This window comes from Medicago sativa, chromosome 8, assembly GCF_051527215.1.
Source record: "Medicago sativa cultivar Bolivia chromosome 8, Bolivia_mono, whole genome shotgun sequence".
In the NCBI taxonomy this organism is placed as follows: domain Eukaryota; kingdom Viridiplantae; phylum Streptophyta; class Magnoliopsida; order Fabales; family Fabaceae; genus Medicago; species Medicago sativa.
The window spans coordinates 20689162-20709227 of record NC_140756.1 but is presented as its reverse complement, the minus strand read 5'-3'; the positions used below and the strand labels follow the sequence as shown (position 1 = coordinate 20709227).

Here is a 20066-nt window from a genome sequence, read left to right as displayed (position 1 = left end):
TGAGAATGCTACAATATTAAATATTTTGAAGGAAAATTTTGTCATCTATTGCAGTCTTACTTGTTCGAGAGATTAGTTTTTAGCAGTCTCATAAGTCGTAGTTCAACTAGCAAAAATACTTGCTTCAAAAATTAAAAAAAAAACTAGCAAAAATGTTAAAATTATTAGTCCAAACGTCATGAACAAGGTTCAAACCTGGCACTTCCACGTTATGTGTGTGAGTAAGTTGAATAATGTCATTTTATTTTTTAATTATCATCTATCTATCGTCAGTGTCGACATTAGTGTGTTTGTGCATGTGATTCATGAAATAAAACAAAAAGAGGAATTACAAAGATTTAAACCATCTTATGTTCAGCAAGCTCCATTTCAAAAAACATCTCTCTTTCCCTTCATTCCCTTTCTCATTCTTTACACAATGCTTCTGTTTATCTTCTCACCAACCATATCCATGGAACTCCTTAAGCAGACTCAGAACTTCTATGCCAATTCCAAATCAAACCCATTTCAAAGACCCTAACCATGTTCATTTGTTTTGTTCCAACGCCCTCAAAATCTCTGCCAAAAAGGGCTATCTTCCTGAAGGAAAACAGTTACATGCCCATTTGATAAAGTTTGGATTTTGTCAAGTTCTTGCCTTACAAAACCAGATTTTGAGTGTTTATCTTAAATGTCAAGAAACTGAAGATGCAAAGAAACTGTTTGATGAATTGCCTGTCAGAAATGTTTCATGGAATATTATGATTCGTGGTATTGTTGGACGTGACAATGAAAATGAATCGAGTGGTATGCGATTGTGTTTTTCTTATTTTCGACGGATGTTGTTGGAAATGGTGGTTCCAGATTATATAACTTTTAATGGTTTGATTTGTTTATGTGCTCGGTTTTGTGATGCTGAGATGGGAATTCAGTTGCATTGTTTTACAGTTAAAGTTGGATTAGATTTGGATTCTTTTGTTGGTTGTGCTCTTGTTGATTTATATGCAAAATGTGGCTTTGTTGAGAATGCAAGGAGGGTTTTTTGTGTTGTTCCATGTAGAGATTTGGTTATGTGGAATGTGATGATTTCTTGTTATGTCTTTAACTGTTTACCCGAAGAGGCTTTTAGCACGTTCAACTCGATGCGGTTAGAAGCTGCGAACGGGGATGGGTTCACTTTTAGTAGCTTGCTTAGTGTAATAAGTGATGATTCTTTGGAATGTTATGATTTTGGAAAGCAAGTTCATAGTCTAGTTCTGAGACAATCATTTGATTCAGATGTTTTAGTGGCTAGTGCATTGATCAACATGTATGCCAAAAACGAAAATATTATCGATGCACGAAGAGTATTTGATGAGATGTCGATTCGAAATGTTGTGGCATGGACTACCATGATTGTTGGGTATGGGAATAATGGTGATGGTAATGAGGTTATGAAGCTTATGAGAGAGATGCTTCGCGAAGGGTTTCTTCCAGATGAACTGACTATTTCTAGCATTATCAGTTCTTGTGGCTATGCTTCTGCCATTACCGAAACACTACAAGCGCATGCTTTTGCGGTTAAATTATCATGTCAAGATTTTTTATCCGTTGCCAATTCTTTGATTAGTGCTTATTCAAAGTGTGGTAGCATTACTAGTGCATTTAAATGCTTTGAATTAACTTTACAGCCTGATCTAGTTACATGGACTTCATTGATATATGGATATGCATTCCATGGTCTTGCTGGAAAAGCAACTGAGATGTTTGAGAAAATGCTATCATGTGGCATAAAACCAGATCAAATCGCTTTTCTCGGCGTTCTCTCGGCTTGTGCTCATTGTGGGCTAGTGACGAAGGGACTTTACTACTTCAAATTAATGACCAATGCGTATCAGATTGTTCCTGATTCAGAACATTATACTTGTCTTGTTGATCTTCTAGGAAGATATGGTCTTATTAATGAAGCTTTTGAAATCTTGAGATTAATGCCGATTGAAGCTGATTCAGATACCTTAGGAGCATTTATTGGATCTTGCAAACTACATTCAAATATGGAACTGGCTGAATTAGCTGCAGAAAAACTCTTCTTCATTGAACCAGAAAAGAGTGTAAACTATGCAGTGATGTCGAACATTTACGCTTCTCAAAAGCATTGGTATGATGTGGAAAGAATTCGCAAAACGATGGAAGACAAACGTGATGCAAAAGTTCCTGGTTGTAGTTGGATTGAAATTGGTAACCAAATCAATTCATTTGTATACAATGATAAATCACACCCTAATGCTTTAGAAATGTATGTTACATTAAACATGCTGCTTAGGCCAATGAAGGAACAAAATGGTATTCATTTGTAAATGTTAACATCACATTATTCACATCATGATTTGTATCATTTGCACTAACATTGATTATTATGGAATGCTTTGCTTCAAAGATGCGTACAGTAAGTCATGGTTTGCCTAGAATTAAAGCCTCGCCAATCATAATAATCTACATCACTGAACCTAACAGGGCTATTAATTTTCTGTTAAATCAATGATATTCGACATCTGACCAGAAGGCAACTGTTACTATAAAAGGTACAGTAATTGATCTTTCCATTTCAATACCATTATTATTTTTTTCAATAGGTGGAATTGACAAACAACTTCGAATACAAAGCAATATCTAAATAACCACAATCATACATCTCTCGGATGAAAAAACAAGCAAAAACAATTAATTATTTATTCCTCTAATTGGAATGAGTCCTTTCCTTGTAAATTATCATTTGATTATAACACTGTGGTCCCATCTGAGTACTTAAATCAACATCAAGTTGACTCCAAGAGTTACTTCGTAGGCTATATATTTCCCATATGGATTCTGAAAACTCAACACGCATTGTGTTGTAATCTGAAGATAATGGAAGAGCTACACTGCGAATCAATTTATAGTCATCCATAACATGGTCATACCCAAATCCATGAAGACTAATCTTAACCGGGAAATCATAAGGGAAAGACGACTCAACCAGACTAAGAGGACTAAGAGGCACGACCTTGACTTCCTTGATGGATGGATCCCACAATACAACTTTATCGGAATATGGATCATGAAGACAAACAATCCCATTAGCACTACTAGAACCAAAAAATAGAAAATCTGTTTGCTCTTGAGATAGATTTGGCCAATCTAGTTTGGTCCTATTCTCGAATCTCTCGCCGGAAAGAGAATACAAATCACCTGTTACACCATGACTTAGGAGGAGAGACACACCGTCGTGATGAGAACAATTTTTAGATACAAAATTGTTGCGATACATGGTCATGAAACTAGGGTTTTCAAACAAGAGTGACCATGACTTGCGCACGCATGCGAATCGTGTCAACGATTTAAAAGGAAGTTTTGATAGGATAGACAAGGCAATATCATCATGGACATGGGTGCTAACCTTTGTACTTGGCGCATCATACTCTTGTTTGAGTTCAGCCACATAAGAATTTTGTTTTTGTTCCTTATTTTGGTCAACGTTGAATGCTAACCAATCAAATTCTTCTTCGTACTCCATCAAGGATTCCCTTCGTCGCAGTTCCAGCACCGGCTGAGAGTGAGAGGGAATAGTGCCGTAAAAATATTAAACCTAGTTTGATACTTTTGAGTTTATAGGTTCTTTTTGTTTTTTTGAGGAAGTTTATAGGTTTTTTCCGATGGTGTTTGAGTTTATATGGTTTGAAAGTGCTATGCAAAAATTTAGTGACTTCTGTTTTTTGTTTTTTTGAAAGATTAGTGACTTCTGTAGCTTAGCTCAGTTGGCATGGACAATGCATAAAAATATGCAAGGTCTGGGGTTCGAACCTCGGCCACCACAAAAAAAAAACAAAAATTATCTTACGAGAAATTTTATTTTGACAACCGGTTGTTTAATGTATTTTTTTAGGGTGTATAATGTGTTTTTTTTTTAGGGAATGTATAATGTATTTTTATACCGTATACGTTGTCAATTTTTTTGAAATAAGCCATGTATGCCACCAAAAAAAAAACAAAAATTATCTTACGAGAAATTTTATTTTGACAACCGGTTGTTTAATGTATTTTTTTAGGGTGTATAATGTGTTTTTTTTTTAGGGAATGTATAATGTATTTTTATACCATATACATTGTCAATTTTTTTGAAATAAGCCATGTATGCCACCACAAAAAAAAAAAAAACAAAAATTATCTTGCGAGAAATTTTATTTTGACAACCGGTTGTTTAAAGTATTTTTTTAGGGTGTATAATGTGTTTTTTTTTTAGGGAATGTATAATGTATTTTTACTAGACTTTTCACCCGTGCTACCGCACGGGTCATATATAATGTAAAAGTATTAGGGAAAAGAAAAAATACATTGTATAATTATTGATAAATAAATTGATGAAATAAAAATAGTAATGAATATAAATTAAATTATCCACAAATACAATTTATTGGATATATACTGAATACAAATGTTAATAACAAATTATTTATACCTACAATATAAATAGAAACATAAATCAAAATTCGTAGCCCCTATGATTTTGAGAAATGTGTAACTTTGGACTTGATTAAATAAAATCTAAATCAAATAAGTATTGGGCCGGTGCTATATAAATTGAGCAGTTAAAAATGGCAAAATAATTTGAAAAGTTAACTATAGAATGCGAGAGCATACAAATTTAAATAAATTTAAAATATAACACTCTTCTGAAATTTCTGAAACCTCTACTCCACATATCCAAGGCAGAGTCCACTCAAGTCTATGGCCAAAAACTCATTGATTGATCTATCTGTTAAAGATATCATCAAATAAAATTATTTGTTTCTCATTTTCAAATAGATATACAAAAGTCAATTACTAATATAGACATCCTTCTTAAACATTGTATATTGTATCTACCATATATGGAATATTGAACCTTAACAGGGGCATATTACATCTACCATATAAGGATTGTTGTAAGTTGTCTAAGTATTATTTAGTGCTGTGGCTTAGGAGTTCGCCAAACTAAAATATAGTCATATGTTACAGTAAAGTATATGATGACATCATTGTTCAATAAGATTTAATGTATCATGATAGCTATAAAGTTCACTTGCACTTTGTACTCAAACTTATTCTTCACAGGAAAATCAAAAGCAGCTCTTGTGAAGAAATACACCGTAGAGTGATAAACAAAGTCAACTAATTGTGCCTTTTGATCATCCCTAATTCATTTAACCTGCTATCTCATCACAACAAAAAATCACATATAGTACATATCAGAGAATCTACATGAGCTCACTAAAATATATGGAGACCACATGCATATCATCAATAACTGCAAATTAATTTTACAATAAACAGTGTATAGAGTAAATTGGACTAAAATGGTCAGTAGTGGGAAAAATGGAACCTTGGAAGGAATATCACTAAATGAGTAAATTGGACTAAAATGGCCAGTAGTAGAAAAAATGGAACCTTGGAAGGAATCTCACTAAATGAGGCAAGTTGATTAACCATCTAATGAAGAGGTCAAACAGAGAGCCGAGCTTTAAAAATATATTCTTTAAAAACCTAAGTTTAGTTATAGACAATTTCAGATCAATTCTATTTAAACAATTGAAAATTGCAAACTTGAAAGTTGCAGCAACTTAAACAAAGAGGCATGCATGTTGAATCAATACGTACAATTGTTTTGTGTCATGACTAATGAACATCATTGTTTTTCCCAAATGTCTATTGATTAAAAGATATGTCAAAATATTATAATTTTGACCTCTAGCCACGCTACAAATAAGTATCTAACAATCATGTTAGAGGAAACCATTGTTTTTTTACTTTTAAATGTTGAACTTGCCTCTCAAAGCCAGAGGCAATCATATTATCAACTAAAAAAACCTGATGGCAAGCTCGCATTACCATATCATAAACAAAATTTTAATGCATAAAAAGTAGTGACCATAGTGATTGAACTACCTCATCCATCCAATAGCATATCATTTGAGATCAATAGTGCTTCACCTGAAGAAAACAAACCATGAGTCTATCTTTTCACACTTAAAAGTTGTCAAATAATTTACAATAGAAAAAGACCAACTTTAGTTTTAGTAACTGATTAAACACATTATAAAGCATGTTAGCTTTCCAAACATGACATTGTCCAAATCAAAATAGCAAATAACAGAACAAACATAAAAGACATAAAAATTATTGTACACACTTTGCAATTTGCACGCATGTTCATCACAAAAAAATAGAGAAAGAAGAGTTAACAATAAAGAACAAAAGTAATAAGTCGTTAATGAGATAAGAGTCTAATTGAGGTTGTTAAAGAGAGAAGAGTCCAATGAGTGAGAGAAAATGTGTACGATGAAGAAAGGATGAGCAGTTTAAGATCATCAATGTCTGTGTTCGATTTCGACATCGTTGATTAGGGGGATGAGCAAGTTGAGATCCAATTGTTACAGTGAAGTCATTTCTGATTGCTTTAGGGATGAATCCATGTTCAACCATGAATAAAATAGAGAGTTGAGAGTGATGAGAGAAAGTGAGGAAGAGCTTTTTCTGATTTTACCTCATCGCTTCCTTTCAAATTAAGCTCCTTTTCATCACACACCAAACTAAAATCTGTCACATTTTCACCAGCATAAATATTTTATTCTGGCAATGCATTGGGCACGGCTTCAGCTATGTTGAGACTTGAGTCACTTGACAAACCAGAAAAACCATCACACCATGCACAATACTCGACTCATCATTCTTTGAATCTGCAATTGGGCTTGTTAATAGATCCACAATAGAGCGTGACAATTGACCTTGCGTCCCACCTATATTTCCCACTTCAAAACTTTCACTTTGCAAAATTTATGGATTTTTAATTTGGCAGTCATTGCTGACTCACATCGGCTGTTGTGAAACAAATAATCAGACATTATAGAATTACAGATCAACCAATGACATGTTGGTATTAATCATAAGTATAGTATTAATTTATACGGTTATCAATTTGGCGATGCATTTTCAAGAGCTTCAATTGCTTTACTCAATCAAATTACATTATATAGAACTCAATCAAATCTTAAGATAAAATCCTACAACAACAAATCATTCTCTAATTCAAAATAAAGCAAATTAAATGGCAATAAACCTTACAACAATTTCTTAAAAAAAAAATCAACCAAATAGAGCACTGTCCAAAAATCAAGAGCATGTTGGCATTAAGCATGTTTTTATAGTTCTCTGTTTGACATTGAAATTTCAAGAGATTCAATTGTTTTATGAAGAGGACATCAGTGTAGTTTACTTACCCTATATTGCATCCTTTATAGTGATTCAGCCGAATCACCTACCCAAATTACAATCTTCCTTGTGACTCAGCTAAATCGTTGACGACATCAGCCCTTCTGATAGCTCTGCTGAATGTAGGGGACAATAATAACAACATGGTTGATATGCATAAACAGTAGGAACATAATGCATTTGTATTTGTTGTAGCATGTATAACATTAAAGTTAATGGCCAAAGTTAGTAAAAGCATAACGAATAGGACGTAAAGTAGGAGAAAAAAATAGCTTGTTGGAAATGTGTTAGTTTTTTATTAAAAAAAATAAAAAATTACCATTAATTTCATTCAAAAAGAGTAACCAAATGACTATTATTGCTAAAATAACAGTCTGTTTCAAGAAAGGGACTGGTTTTGTAATTACAAAATTCAAATTCAATTGTTTTCTATAAAATTATTGGCTTGCTATAAAATTCAAGAGTAACCAAAGGACTAACAAATAATAGTCTCTTTGCTATAAAATTCAATAGTAAATGAAGAGGACATCAGTGTAGTTTACTTACCCTATATTGCATCCTTTATAGTGATTCAGCCGAATCACCTACCCAAATTACAATCTTCCTTGTGACTCAGCTAAATCGTTGACGACATCAGCCCTTCTGATAGCTCTGTTGAATGTAGGGGACAATAATAACAACATGGTTGATATGCATAAACAGTAGGAACATAATGCATTTGTATTTGTTGTAGCATGTATAACATTAAAGTTAATGGCCAAAGTTAGTAAAAGCATAACAAATAGGAAGTAAAGTAGGAGAAAAAAATAGCTTGTTGGAAATGTGTTAGTTTTTTATTAAAAAAATAAAAAATTACCATTAATTTCATTCAAAAAGAGTAACCAAATGACTATCATTGCTAAAATAACAGTCTGTTTCAAGAAAGGGACTGGTTTTGTAATTACAAAATTCAATTGTTTTCTATAAAATTATTGGCTTGCTATAAAATTCAAGAGTAACCAAAGGACTAACAAATAATAGTCTCTTTGCTATAAAATTCAATAGTAAAAATCTCAATAATATAAACAATACCATAAAATAAAAATTTCTAGCTTCTTCCTTTTTAATTTACCTTCAGAATTTGTGTTTAAGTATGTGATTTACCCTGTTCTTTGTATAATCCGCGTCATTTAGTAATTGATGGCATATGGGAAGTAATCTTTACAATGGTTGTTTTGCTCCACTCTTTAGTTCTTGCAATTGAATCCTGCAAAAGTAACTAACCGACTTTCATAATCTATTCCATAAAGAACTATTCCATAAGATAATGCAAATTAAGAAGTTCGAGGGAAATACAATTAAGAAAACAAAGACTTGGCTCGTGATAAACAGAGTCTATAAGGAAAAAGTAAACTACCTTCAACCAAAAAGGATGAAAATTCAGACCTGACATATTCAATTACTGGACCTCATACATCCATAAAATGCATATCGGCCGCACATTATTAGCATTTCAATTGCTAAAGTTACACTGCCACTGAAAAAATTACCAGAAAAAAAAATTACTTTGATTTAGGAAATCCCTGATATAAAAATCCATAAATTGGAAAACAAATCAAACCCCAACTATTAGTTGCTCTCAAAGTCACAAAGAATGATATAAAAATCCATAAATTGGAAAACAAATCAAACCCCAACTATTAGTTGCTCTCAAAGTCACAAAGAATGATCTGATACCATATGATAAGCACATCTAAGAATTACCTAAACAGTGGAAACCGAATCGTCGCCGAAATGCTTCCCGGGTTGTTGAAGAGAGGTTTTGCAATTGACTCATTCAGAAATGCTTCCCGAATTCGTCGTATTATGTTGTCTCGCTGTGACCGTTGCGACATGGAGCCATGGATTTGCAGCCTAGGTCAGCGACTAACACATACAAAGAAACGCGTGAGAGAAAGAGAGGAAAATATACATACCGTCGTTGAAAAAGGGTCAGGGTTCAGCCGACGTCGGAAAAGGGTTGACGGTTGATAAATGAATCGGCCGTCGAGTTCAGCGACTTGGAGGCACGGATCGGCCACCGTTGAAAAAGGGAGAAGCATATAAATTTGTAGATGATGATGGCGGAGGAGAAAAGCAAGAAATAAAGGTGTGAAAATAGGAGATTAGGTGTGAGGAGATTAGGGTTGGCGGTGGTGATGATGATAAGAGGAAGAAGAAGAAACGCGTGTTTGTTTTGGGAAAAAGAAAACGCGTATGTTTATTGGTTAGGGTAAAATAGAAATTTTATTCATTAGGGCTTAGGTTTAATTAGGGCTAAAATGTTGGCATGTGTTAACTTTTATATATAGATTGATACCGTATACGTTGTCAATTTTTTTGAAATAAGCCATGTATGATAAAAATGAACGGAACATAAGTGCATAACTCATCTTAGGAAGTACAAATAAAGTATATAGTATCAACAGGCTTTTTAAGACTTGTCAACATGACTCTCCGGGAGTAAAAAGAAATTGAATTTCATTTTTAGAGTCGTACATTTACAAGATCGTTTCTGGAGTTGGAAAAAAAAAAAAAAAAACAGAAATCATAGTATTTGGTTATCTTAGAGTGTCTACTTACTTACATTTGATTTTGAATGTTGCTCTTCTCACTATATCGATTTTGAGACTTGTCAAGTAAACAACAACTATATTGTAATAAGTTGTAGCAATGTGACTTATGTTCGATAATGTCAACCGCTTTTATATGTATGCAATTCCACCACTATTTTTAAGAGGGCATAAACCATTCATTATATATTCAAAACGCTCATCCGACTCAAATATCGGCATATAGTCACTCTTATGAATTTGCAACTATAGATTAAGTGCTCTACGAACCCATATGTGATTTTCTTCATCCATACACGTGTCGAGCGACAACTTGAAATCCTCAATTACCATCCCCTTTAACATTCACAATTTTTTCAATGTGAGGTCTCATGAACTTTGACATATGATCAATATATGGCAAATTAGGATCCGGGTCTAGAGTAAACGTTGAAACCAAAGAACGCGATGCATTGTCAATACATGCATCCTTGGAAATGATGACTTTGTTTGTGACGATTGACTATCGAGAAATTGAGGATCAACATGCTCCCATATAGATGAGATTCGACTCGTCGATGAGTCTTTTAGTGTAGACCTCACTCATTTCTTGGCTCCCTTTGGTTTCCATCTTTCTTGGAGGTGAAGACAACATTGTGACTTCTAGAAATGTTGACTGACGCATCACCTCTTTGATGTGAAGTTTCATCTTGTAAGTGACTTTCAGACGTTCCTGAATACCAACTAACTATCTCACCCATCATAGAAAAATCATCTTCACCTTTTTCTTCACCAACATGTAACCTTTGCCAATGAGGATCTATCTCATCCAATTGAACACGAAAGTTTTTCCAGATCTTCATTACAAGAATATATGCACAAGGCAACTCATACGACGTCTTGATCTCACAACCATTTTTTTTTTTAACAATATCGGTTGTCTTCGAGCGTTTTGCTTTCTCAAAAATAAAACTCAATGCAGCTCTAGAAACACAACCCTCCAACCCAGAGTACAAAATGTTGCATTTGTATATGTTTTCTAAGGCGGTACGCCTCCTCCCTAAATATAAGATCAAATAAAAATTCTTGGATGTATTTATTACTCCTTTTCCAAATATACCGTTATTAATACTACCAATTTGTATTGGTATATGAAAAATTAACATTAAACATATCTTTACTTAAGGGTAAGTTAGTAATAATCACACACATTTGAGACAACTTTATTGCTCCAGCAATTTTTTTTAATACCCGTGATTTTTGTAAATATTCTTATAAAAAGGGACGTAGGGAGTATGATTTTTTTTAGTCTATAGACGAAGTGGCAAACACAACTAAAACTTACATACAACTACTAGATCTTGGATGCAAATTCAGACAAATATGTTAATGTGTTCAGAAAAATCATCTTCACCTTTTTCTTCACCAACACGCAACCTTTGCCAATGAGGATTTATCTCATCCATTCGATCAGGAAAGTTTTTCCAGATCTTCATTCCAAGAATATATGCACAAGGCAACTCATACGACGTCTTGATCACACAACCATTTTTTTTTTAACAATATCGGTTGTCTTGGAGCGTTTTGCTTTCTCAAAAATAAAACTCAATGCAGCTCTAGAAACACAACCCTCCAACTCATAGTACAAAATGTTGCATTTGTATCTGTTTTCTAAGGCGGTGCGCCTCCTCCCTAAATATAAGATCATATACAAATTCTTAGATGTATTTATTACTCCTTTTCCAAATATACCCCTTATTAGTTGGTCTTCATGCATCTTTTTGCAACAAATAGAAAAAGTTATAAATGGAGAGGATCTTTACCCGTTTAAACAAATATGTTAATGGGTTCATGGGCAGCACTTCCGTGCCATAATGGCACGGTGCCATTGATTTCTGTCCACACAAACCACAAAAGGTGAAGGAAATCTTAAAAGATTTAGATATGTGGCAGAATGTGATTGGTTCTATGGCACAATGGCACCAATTGCTATGGCACTGAAGTATTTCCATGTGTTCATAGGCACTATTATTACATCTCTTGTATCTAAAAGTTGGTCTTCATGCATCTTTTTGAAAGAGTCATCAAAATTTTGCAGCCTTTCAAATCGTTGCCTTTTCCACGTTTACCCTATATGTTTGATAGCGCAGAAAAAGAATTTCAGGAAGGAAAGCAGCTTTGAAATATCAAATACGTTAACATATTGTGGGAACCACATGGAAAAGGGCATCCTTCCAAATTGGGGATGACAACCAAGATTGGCGCCCACCAAAAATATCTGCAGTCGATATAGTAAATACATGGTCTTACCGACCAATATGCCCTATGGACAATTGTTAAGGAATTTAGAAGTAAAAATTTTATCTTATAAATATAAGATGCAAGTAATGATTATACTATTTTTTATTAAAAACTTATTTGTTTTAGTTGCTTAACAAATACCATTAGAACACTAGTTAGCATTCTAGTACTTATATTTATTGTTTAGGTCTAACCTTAGTTAATTACTACTAAATTTGAGTGATAATGAGTATTTGTATAAAGACTTTGATGTCCATCCTGCAAATTTAGATAGACATACATAAATACTCTTTCCGATCACTATTATAAACAAAACCTTACTTTTTGGATATATCGGGTAATTGTGGCTCTTGTGGCTCTCTAGCCTCTGTGCTTTGGGTGCGTTTGTGTGGCTTTTTTCTTTTTGGTCTTATTGTGTATGCCACCGCATATCAAATTCTTGTACTTTTATCCTTTGATCTATTCCTAGCACCCCTTGTACCTGGCATAGATCCTTTTAATATAATTTTGTTTTTTATATTGGGTAATTAATGTATCTAGTTTATAATAAAGACTAGATACATTAATTATTCAATGTATCTTAAAAGTGAAATTTTGCTTATAATAGTGTTCGGAGGGAGTATATAATTATTATATTATATCACTAAAATTAATTTGTTGAACATAAACCATTGATATTTACTGTAATATGTCTTTTTTTTTTTTCGTACTTTGAATGCTTTTTATTTGGTTAAATATTATGATTTATAACATTTTACATTAGATTTGAAAGATCTTAATCATATTTTAATTACATTATAATATATTTTTTTGTTATTTAGTGTCAAAGTACAAGTAATAAGCGTGATAGAGACGAACACTAAACTTGTTGCCGAGGATACAAATATAGTATACAAAAGTATGAAGATGGACACTATAGTACTCTGAAGGCGCTGAGTGACATCTCTATTCAAAATTTGTTCTTAAAAATCATTCTAAGACCCCAACATTTTAACACTTTATTTTCCTCTATCTCTCTTTGTATTACGTTACCAATTTATCATATTGTTAAATCACTCTATCTTTCTGTCTCGTAGTGTGTGTATACATATAAATCACTCTATCTATCTATTTGTGTCTCATAGTGTATATGCACATTTTCCTTTAGAAAGTGAGGTAGGAGGGTTTTTTTTATAATTTAATAGTATTTTATTATTTCAGTTTAATTTTGTTATTTGTTTTTTTGTTTTCATTTTGTTATTTTCGGCCCACTAGGGTTTTGTAATTTCCCTATTTGAGCTTAACATATGTAGCCTAGGAGACATAACTTTTATTCAATCAATAGTATTTTAGAGAGTTTTCTCAATTTCCACTGGATTCCGGAACCCTTTTCACATGTTTGTCGCTTGCAAACTTGTCTCTTTTCTACTCCCTCTGGTCACATTTATAAGCAAAAAACAATTTTTTAGGTACATCCAATGATTAATGTATTTAACCCATAAATGTGACCGGATACATTGATTATTCAATGTACCTAAAAAGTCATTTTTTGCTTATAAATGTGACCGGAGGGAGTATCTAGGTTTAGCGCTTGCTAGTCTACGCTTTCGTACTGCGTCAGAAAGAGACACATGGAAAACAAATCCCTTATGGCTGCTAAAAATGAAGTGCCTTGTTGAATGATTTTTTTTAATCTATATACTTGTGTTAATATCATTAGTCCCCAAAATATAAGCAAAATTTACGAAATGGATCCTTTTAACTCTGGCTATACTGGTGTGAGTATCTCTTCAATGTACTCCACTCGTATTAAAATATAAGCAAAAATTGGTCAACAAAAGTTAGAGCATTTGATTTAAAATTTGTAGTAAATACATCACCTTATTGTTAGATCACGAGGGGAGCCAGGGATACCGCCTACATCTAGGCCAGGGTAACTATACAAGAGAGAGACGCTTCCCTCTTACCCAAAAGATGTATGGGTCATCTCACTTATAGATCGTTCAACCTCCACTTTTCTATCTGATGTAGGACATATAACTGATACTTGCACACAACACTCATGTTATTTTTGTTTACATTGAGAACAAGTGAATAAATATTTTTGTTAGTATTATTTAAATTCTGAAGCCTACCCTTGAAATCGAACTTTCTAACATTCAAATGACTAATTCAAGTGATATAGATACGCACGCGTATGTTTCATCTTTATATATGATGATGATGATATGAAGAGAAAAATATAAATGCAATAGAAATATGATTAGTCAATCATAACCGTACTATTCTCCAAAGCAACCACACAGAAATTGATGTTGCAACTTGCAAACAAATCTTAGCTTTCACGGTGCATTATAGCATCACCGACATTATTTTATTACCAAAAACAACAAGTCATACAGTTATTCTATTCATAACTTGTTTATTGAATTCATACAGTTAAGTTGACTTGACGCACACTCTCTCTCTTTCTTTCTCTCTCTAAAACTACCCGCCACTTTCTCTCTCTACAAAATGACCACAACGTTTGTTCATAACCGAAGCCAACACTCCGGTCCCCGGAGCACGCCGGACAGAATGTCTCGTTCTTCTGACTTTAGCACCTCGGTTCAGTCAACAACCTCCTCTTCTTCCTCCGGTAGCCGGAATCCGGTTGTTGCCGCTGCCATGTCGGTTGCTGGATTGTTTGCCGCTTGTTTCACGCCGCCGGATAGTAGCAATTCCAAGAGCGTTGTTGATTCTGAGGAATTCAAATCTACTTCTACTTCTGGTAGTTGTTTTGATTTTGATTTTATTTTTTTGATCAATAATTGGGTGAAAATTAGTTACTATTGTTGTTTTTTGTAAAGATAATTTGAATTGGAATTTTCAATTTGGATCTAAATCATGAAATTAGAAATGTTCAAAATTGTTGTCAAGTCAACACTATTTATCTATATATAGTTTTGGACAACCAATTGGGTCGTCAGGTCGTCGGGTTTGGACCAGACTCTTACAATATGACGAATCAAGATTTAAATTCTGATGCGCTTCATATAAGATTACCTATGGTGAAAGTAACCATGGAAACTAAAACATATATATAATTGGTTTGGATAGGTTGGTATAGTTCACTAAGTTAGTTTTATTAAAAATTTAGCAATTATATAATTGTTCCAGGAATTTGTTTATTTTAACATCAATGCATTGCATTTGGGTTACTAGTTTTTTGTTTTGTTTCCAAACTATTAGCATCAATGTGTATATAGTATATGCATCTGAAGAATTGTAGATTTTGAAGTATAGTTGTATGTAAATGTAACTTATGCTTATCAAATGGTGTGATGTGAATTGGAGTAAACTGTTTTATTTGTTTTTTTAGTTGCATCAAATGCTTCAAGAGCTGGTAGTCAGAGAGGGCGTGGCTCAAACCGAGGTACCAACATCGGATTATACAATACAATCCAAGGGAACGAGTCTGGCATTGTCAAATACACCATGGAGGAAATCATCCAAGCCACACGAAACTTCTCTCCTTCTTTCAAGATTGGTCAAGGTGGTTTTGGGGCTGTCTACAAGACCAAACTCTTGGATGGAACTATTGTTGCAGTAAAGCGTGCTAAGAAGGTTGTTAAAATTGATTTTAGCTTGTTCCTTTTGTCATTTGTGTCACATTTATGTAGAATGAGAGCTACGTAGTACTGATATTTCTGATTGAAAGTGTGTCTGGTGTTTGACACATGTTGGTGATCGACACCAATACATGTAATTACATTAAGTTAAATTATTTTCTCAAATTATTGCTGATATCAAGTGCCAATGTCGTGTCCAGTGTTAGTGTCTGTGCTTCATAGAACGAGAGTGTTATTCAGTAAGCATCCAAATGTTATTGTGGTTAATTACCTTTTTCTTTGCAGAGTTTACACGAGAAAAATTTAGGTTCAGAGTTCCAGAGCGAGGTCCAAACACTATCAAGGGTTGAACATTTGAACTTGGTAAAGTTCTATGGATATTTGGAGCAAGGGGATGAAAGAATCATTGTTGTGGAGTATGTTCCTAATGGAACCCTCAGAGAGCATTTAGATTGTGAGTTTTTCTGCCCTTTCAGCTATTTTATTCCTTTGTGGTTTGCCGCCCTTGCTCTTGCCTTAAGGCTTAGGCATTGGCTTTTTGTGCCTACTACTTAATCAAAGGATCATTACAGGCATTCATGGAAACGTTCTGGACCTCGCTGCTCGTCTAGACATTGCAATTGATGTATCTCATGCTCTCACCTATCTTCATATGTATATGGGTATATAACTCTTTTTTTCATCAAGCAACTCATTTCAGACATGGAAAATTACTCACTTGTTTGTCCCCAAGGACATATATAATGGTTGACAGAATCTTATAGTTATTGTATACTGCATTTTCTTTGTAGATCATCCTATCATTCATAGAGACATAAAATCTTCCAACATTCTCCTCACCGAGCATTTTCGAGCTAAGGTTGCAGACTTTGGTTTTGCTAGACAGGCACCTGACAGTGACTCTGGCATGACACATGTCTCTACCCAAGTTAAGGGAACAGCTGGCTACTTGGATCCTGAATACTTGAAAACCTATCAACTAACCGAAAAGAGTGACGTCTATTCGTTCGGTGTTTTGCTTGTTGAACTTGTCACGGGAAGACGGCCGATTGAACCAAAATTTGAACTCAAAGAGAGAATAACAGTAAAATGGGTAAGTAGTGCTTTCCATCATTTTATTACTCCTTCATCTTTTCTGTTGTTTTTCATAGTATGTTATTCCATTTTGTTCTGAAGTTTTCCTCCTCCTCTACATGATTGTACCTTCCCAATCCATTGTGTTCAAAGCTTTAGTTAAGGATTGGTTCCTTATTTTAACTCATTTTTTCAGCTATTGAGTTCTTGTTGTATATGTGTAAGGTTTACAGTAAGCGGGTAATGTTATAATCTGCATTGTAGTATATATTTTCAAGGTAATCTGATTCTGAATAATAAGAAACCTAGCCGCTCTGCTCCCGAGGATGTAGGCACAGTGCTGAACCTTGTTAAATCTGTCTTCTCGATGTTTGCATTTACTTTAGGTTCTGGTTGCTATTTATATCAGATTTTTTCCATGTGATAAAGAAATTACTTTTCGACATCAGAATTTTTGTGTGTATTTTTGAATTGTGTGTTTTATGTGGTAATTAGTAAGATAGAGATAAACACGGTGTCACATACTGTGTATGTATTTTGAGGTTCAAATAACACAACTGCATATGATATTCCATTTTGCGCTGAAGTTTAGCACCTCCTCTCCATGATTGCAACTTCCAAATCCATTGTGTTCACTTATTTATTTTTTTTCGCTATTCAGTTGTTTTGTTCTGAAGTTTAGCAGGTCCTCTTTAAGTTTCACCTTACCAATCCACTGTATTCAAAATTTTAGTTATGAAGGATTGATTTTTAAGGTGACTCTTTTTGCTACAAGTGCAGGCTATGAAGAGGTTTATTGACGGAAACGCGATCTCGGTCTTGGACACAAGACTGGATCAAACTTCAGCAAATAATTTGGCCTTAGAAAAGATACTTGAACTAGCTTTACAGTGCTTGGCTCCACATAGACAAAATAGGCCTAACATGAAGAGATGTGCTGAGATCCTTTGGGCCATTCGCAAGGATTACAGAGAGATATCGGCTTCAAACTTTCGATCATATTCGACTACTTCCCAAAGGAGCGCCTCATTGAGAGAGTGACAAACATAGAGTTCATCTCAGGAAATAACGCTTCAAAAAGGAGTGTGTAAGTAAGAAAAAAATAAGCATAAAAATGATAATGCATTAAAAAAAGTTAGGGCAAAATATGGCGACAGGAGGACTAAACAATTCTTCTATAAAATGATCAAGCAACTTTGGGAGCTGGGGTGGCATATGCTGATAGTGATAGGTAGAATTCATATTTTGTGGAAATTGTTCAGAAGAGTTTTGGCTTGTATATAGGAATGGGAGTAGAATGCTTCCATAATGTTTATTTCTTTTTCTTGTAATGTACCTGACAGAAAAGGAAAACTTGTATTCTATTGATTGGAATTTTGATTGTTGTATTGTCAGCTTGGCAATGATGTTCCATTTATTTCACGGTTAACTTTGTGTTAAATTTTGTCTTAATCCTTAAGTTCTTCGGAAAAGAGGTCTTGATAATTCAGAGTTCGATCAGAATATAAAGTTTGACGAATAGTTGTTAATGTTAAGATTCAAACTGTTAACTGTGTGTTTGATTTTGTCTGAGTCCTCCGGTTATCAAGAAACAAGATTTTGATAATTCAGAGTTCCATAGGAATGTAAGTAAAGTCTAACTAAAGATTGTTAATGTTAGGACTCAAATTGTTAACTGTGTTTAAGGAATAATAAGATTACAAAATTGTAAGTTGTTTATTTTTAAGTATACCAATTAAGAAAAGCAATATAATAGTGATCCCTCATTCCCAAATAAAATAAAAAAACTCATTTTCTTTGTCCCAAATTATAAGTAAAAAAGACTAACTTTTTATCAAACATTCACCAGTTACTTATGTTATTCTCGGTGAGCAAAAACAATTACCCCACAATCTCTTTTAAATTGTTCCAGTGAGTGATGCTACAATGAAACATTGGTACGGTCACTTCTTTCACTTAGTGTCCTATAGATATAGGTTCCTTCTTTGATTTTAAACTATATCACCAGAAATGAAATGTTGAATATCATTAGACTGTGTGGGTAGAACATTTTATCTAAAGATTCATACTCCACATTGATTTACAGGTTTAAGGTTGGTCTATAATGTTGCACTGTAGCTGGAAAGATGATGGAGTTCATAAGATTATAGCTGGAACTAGCTAGAGATGAACTATTGGAGATATGAAAAAAATTAATTGATTAATTTATGACACAATATGATTTATGTAGCCGAAAAAACCTACTAAACATGTCAGTGTCACACAATCGACCCCCTTCCACTCAAGGACCTAACAATAGAAATGTGTCCTTACCATCACCAAGTAACCAACAATTTTGGTCCAACATTTTATGTATAATTTGCCCTTAACTATGCCCTTAACTATGCATTTCAAATTTAAATTTATATCAAGACTTGACAAAAAAAAAAATGCTTCCTAAAAAAATATACAGTTAGTTTAATAATCATCTTTGTTGTCGTTGTTACAACCTAATGATTTAATTGCGAAGATATTTTAAGTCAAATTCAATTTGAATCTAGATCACCAAATTTCATCTTAATGTGTATGTATTTGAGTACGTGTTATCCGCTATATTGATAGAAAGATAAAAAAAAAATAATAACAAATTAATGGTATAGAAAAAACAAAATAAAAAGAAAGGTATTTTGAAATACCTCATTAATTGATTATACTCCCTCCGTCACAAAATGCCAGTTTCGATGAAAAACAAAAGAAAGGTATTTTGAAATACCTCATTAATTGATTATACTCCCTCCGTCACTAAATGCCAGTTTCGATCCTAGAACCAGAAGGTATATAGGGCGTGGGTTCAACCAAACGTCCACTAGGTGAAACTGGCACAAGGGCAGCACTTCAGTGACTTAATGTCACCGTGCCATAGCTGCCCAACCCCATCCATACCATCCATTTTCTGACACATGTGCAGGATGCTTTGTTTGTGTGGACAGGATGCAATGTCACGGTGCCATTAATGGCACCGAAGTATTCTACAATGTTTCCTTCTAAAATCTATATATATGCCTCTTGTACACTTGCTTTATTTATTTATTTATTTATTTCGAAGCTATGAATGAGGGGCCACACCACATGCTTATGTAAGGACCAAGCTTATGACAGTGATTGAACCATTACAATTGCATCTCCGGCAGGCACTCTATCACCATTTCTTTATAAAGGAAAATTTAGGTTGTAGAGTTGGATAAATCCACGATGATTTTCTTTCTTTTTGGGCAAAACCATGATGATTCCTAGTACTTTGTAAGTATAA

The 20066-nt window shown here is 33.8% G+C and overlaps 3 protein-coding genes and 1 long non-coding RNA gene across 10 annotated transcripts; 2 read left to right on the top strand and 2 right to left on the bottom strand.

Annotated features, from left to right (window-relative positions):
- The first annotated feature begins 246 nt into the window (after positions 1-246).
- LOC146897715 (Pentatricopeptide repeat (PPR-like) superfamily protein) lies at positions 247-2408 on the top strand. The gene has a single exon (XM_085736767.1). The coding sequence runs from the start codon at positions 351-353 to the stop codon at positions 2313-2315; it is 1965 nt and encodes a 654-aa protein (XP_085592893.1). The 5' UTR covers positions 247-350; the 3' UTR covers positions 2316-2408.
- Positions 2409-2695: 287 nt separating this feature from the next.
- Positions 2696-3511, bottom strand: LOC146897714 (F-box protein CPR1-like). Its single transcript, XM_085736453.1, has one exon. The coding sequence runs from the start codon at positions 3509-3511 to the stop codon at positions 2696-2698; it is 816 nt and encodes a 271-aa protein (XP_085592579.1).
- A 1526-nt stretch (positions 3512-5037) lies between these two features.
- Positions 5038-9459, bottom strand: LOC146897713 (uncharacterized). 7 transcript variants are annotated; one of them, XR_015022472.1, is made up of 9 exons: positions 9198-9459; positions 8986-9098; positions 8639-8758; positions 8354-8488; positions 7789-7893; positions 7251-7355; positions 6518-6849; positions 5920-5964; positions 5038-5185 (listed from the first exon to the last, which is right to left on the bottom strand). It is a non-coding gene; the product is annotated as an uncharacterized LOC146897713 (long non-coding RNA). The 7 variants fall into 7 exon arrangements; XR_015022473.1 differs by having other exon boundaries at positions 5038-5182; XR_015022475.1 differs by lacking the exon at positions 6518-6849.
- Positions 9460-14533: 5074 nt separating this feature from the next.
- Positions 14534-18215, top strand: CRCK2 (calmodulin-binding receptor-like cytoplasmic kinase 2). Its single transcript, XM_085734890.1, has 6 exons — positions 14534-14862; positions 15454-15698; positions 15989-16157; positions 16276-16365; positions 16495-16796; positions 17558-18215. Exons 1-6 carry the CDS (start codon positions 14607-14609, stop codon positions 17816-17818), a joined length of 1323 nt encoding a protein of 440 aa, XP_085591016.1. The 5' UTR covers positions 14534-14606; the 3' UTR covers positions 17819-18215.
- Positions 18216-20066: the final 1851 nt, after the last annotated feature.

Excerpts from the sequence above, each read along its gene's own strand:
- LOC146897715 (XM_085736767.1), top strand. The coding sequence starts at position 351 with ATGTTCAGCAAGCTCCATTTCAAAAAACATCTCTCTTTCCCTTCATTC.
- LOC146897714 (XM_085736453.1), bottom strand. The coding sequence starts at position 3,511 with ATGGAGTACGAAGAAGAATTTGATTGGTTAGCATTCAACGTTGACCAA.
- CRCK2 (XM_085734890.1), top strand. The coding sequence starts at position 14,607 with ATGACCACAACGTTTGTTCATAACCGAAGCCAACACTCCGGTCCCCGG. Across the intron at positions 16,158-16,275 it reads CCTCAGAGAGCATTTAGATT|GCATTCATGGAAACGTTCTG; the intron begins GTGAGTTTTTCT and ends GGATCATTACAG. Across the intron at positions 16,366-16,494 it reads CTATCTTCATATGTATATGG|ATCATCCTATCATTCATAGA; the intron begins GTATATAACTCT and ends TTTTCTTTGTAG.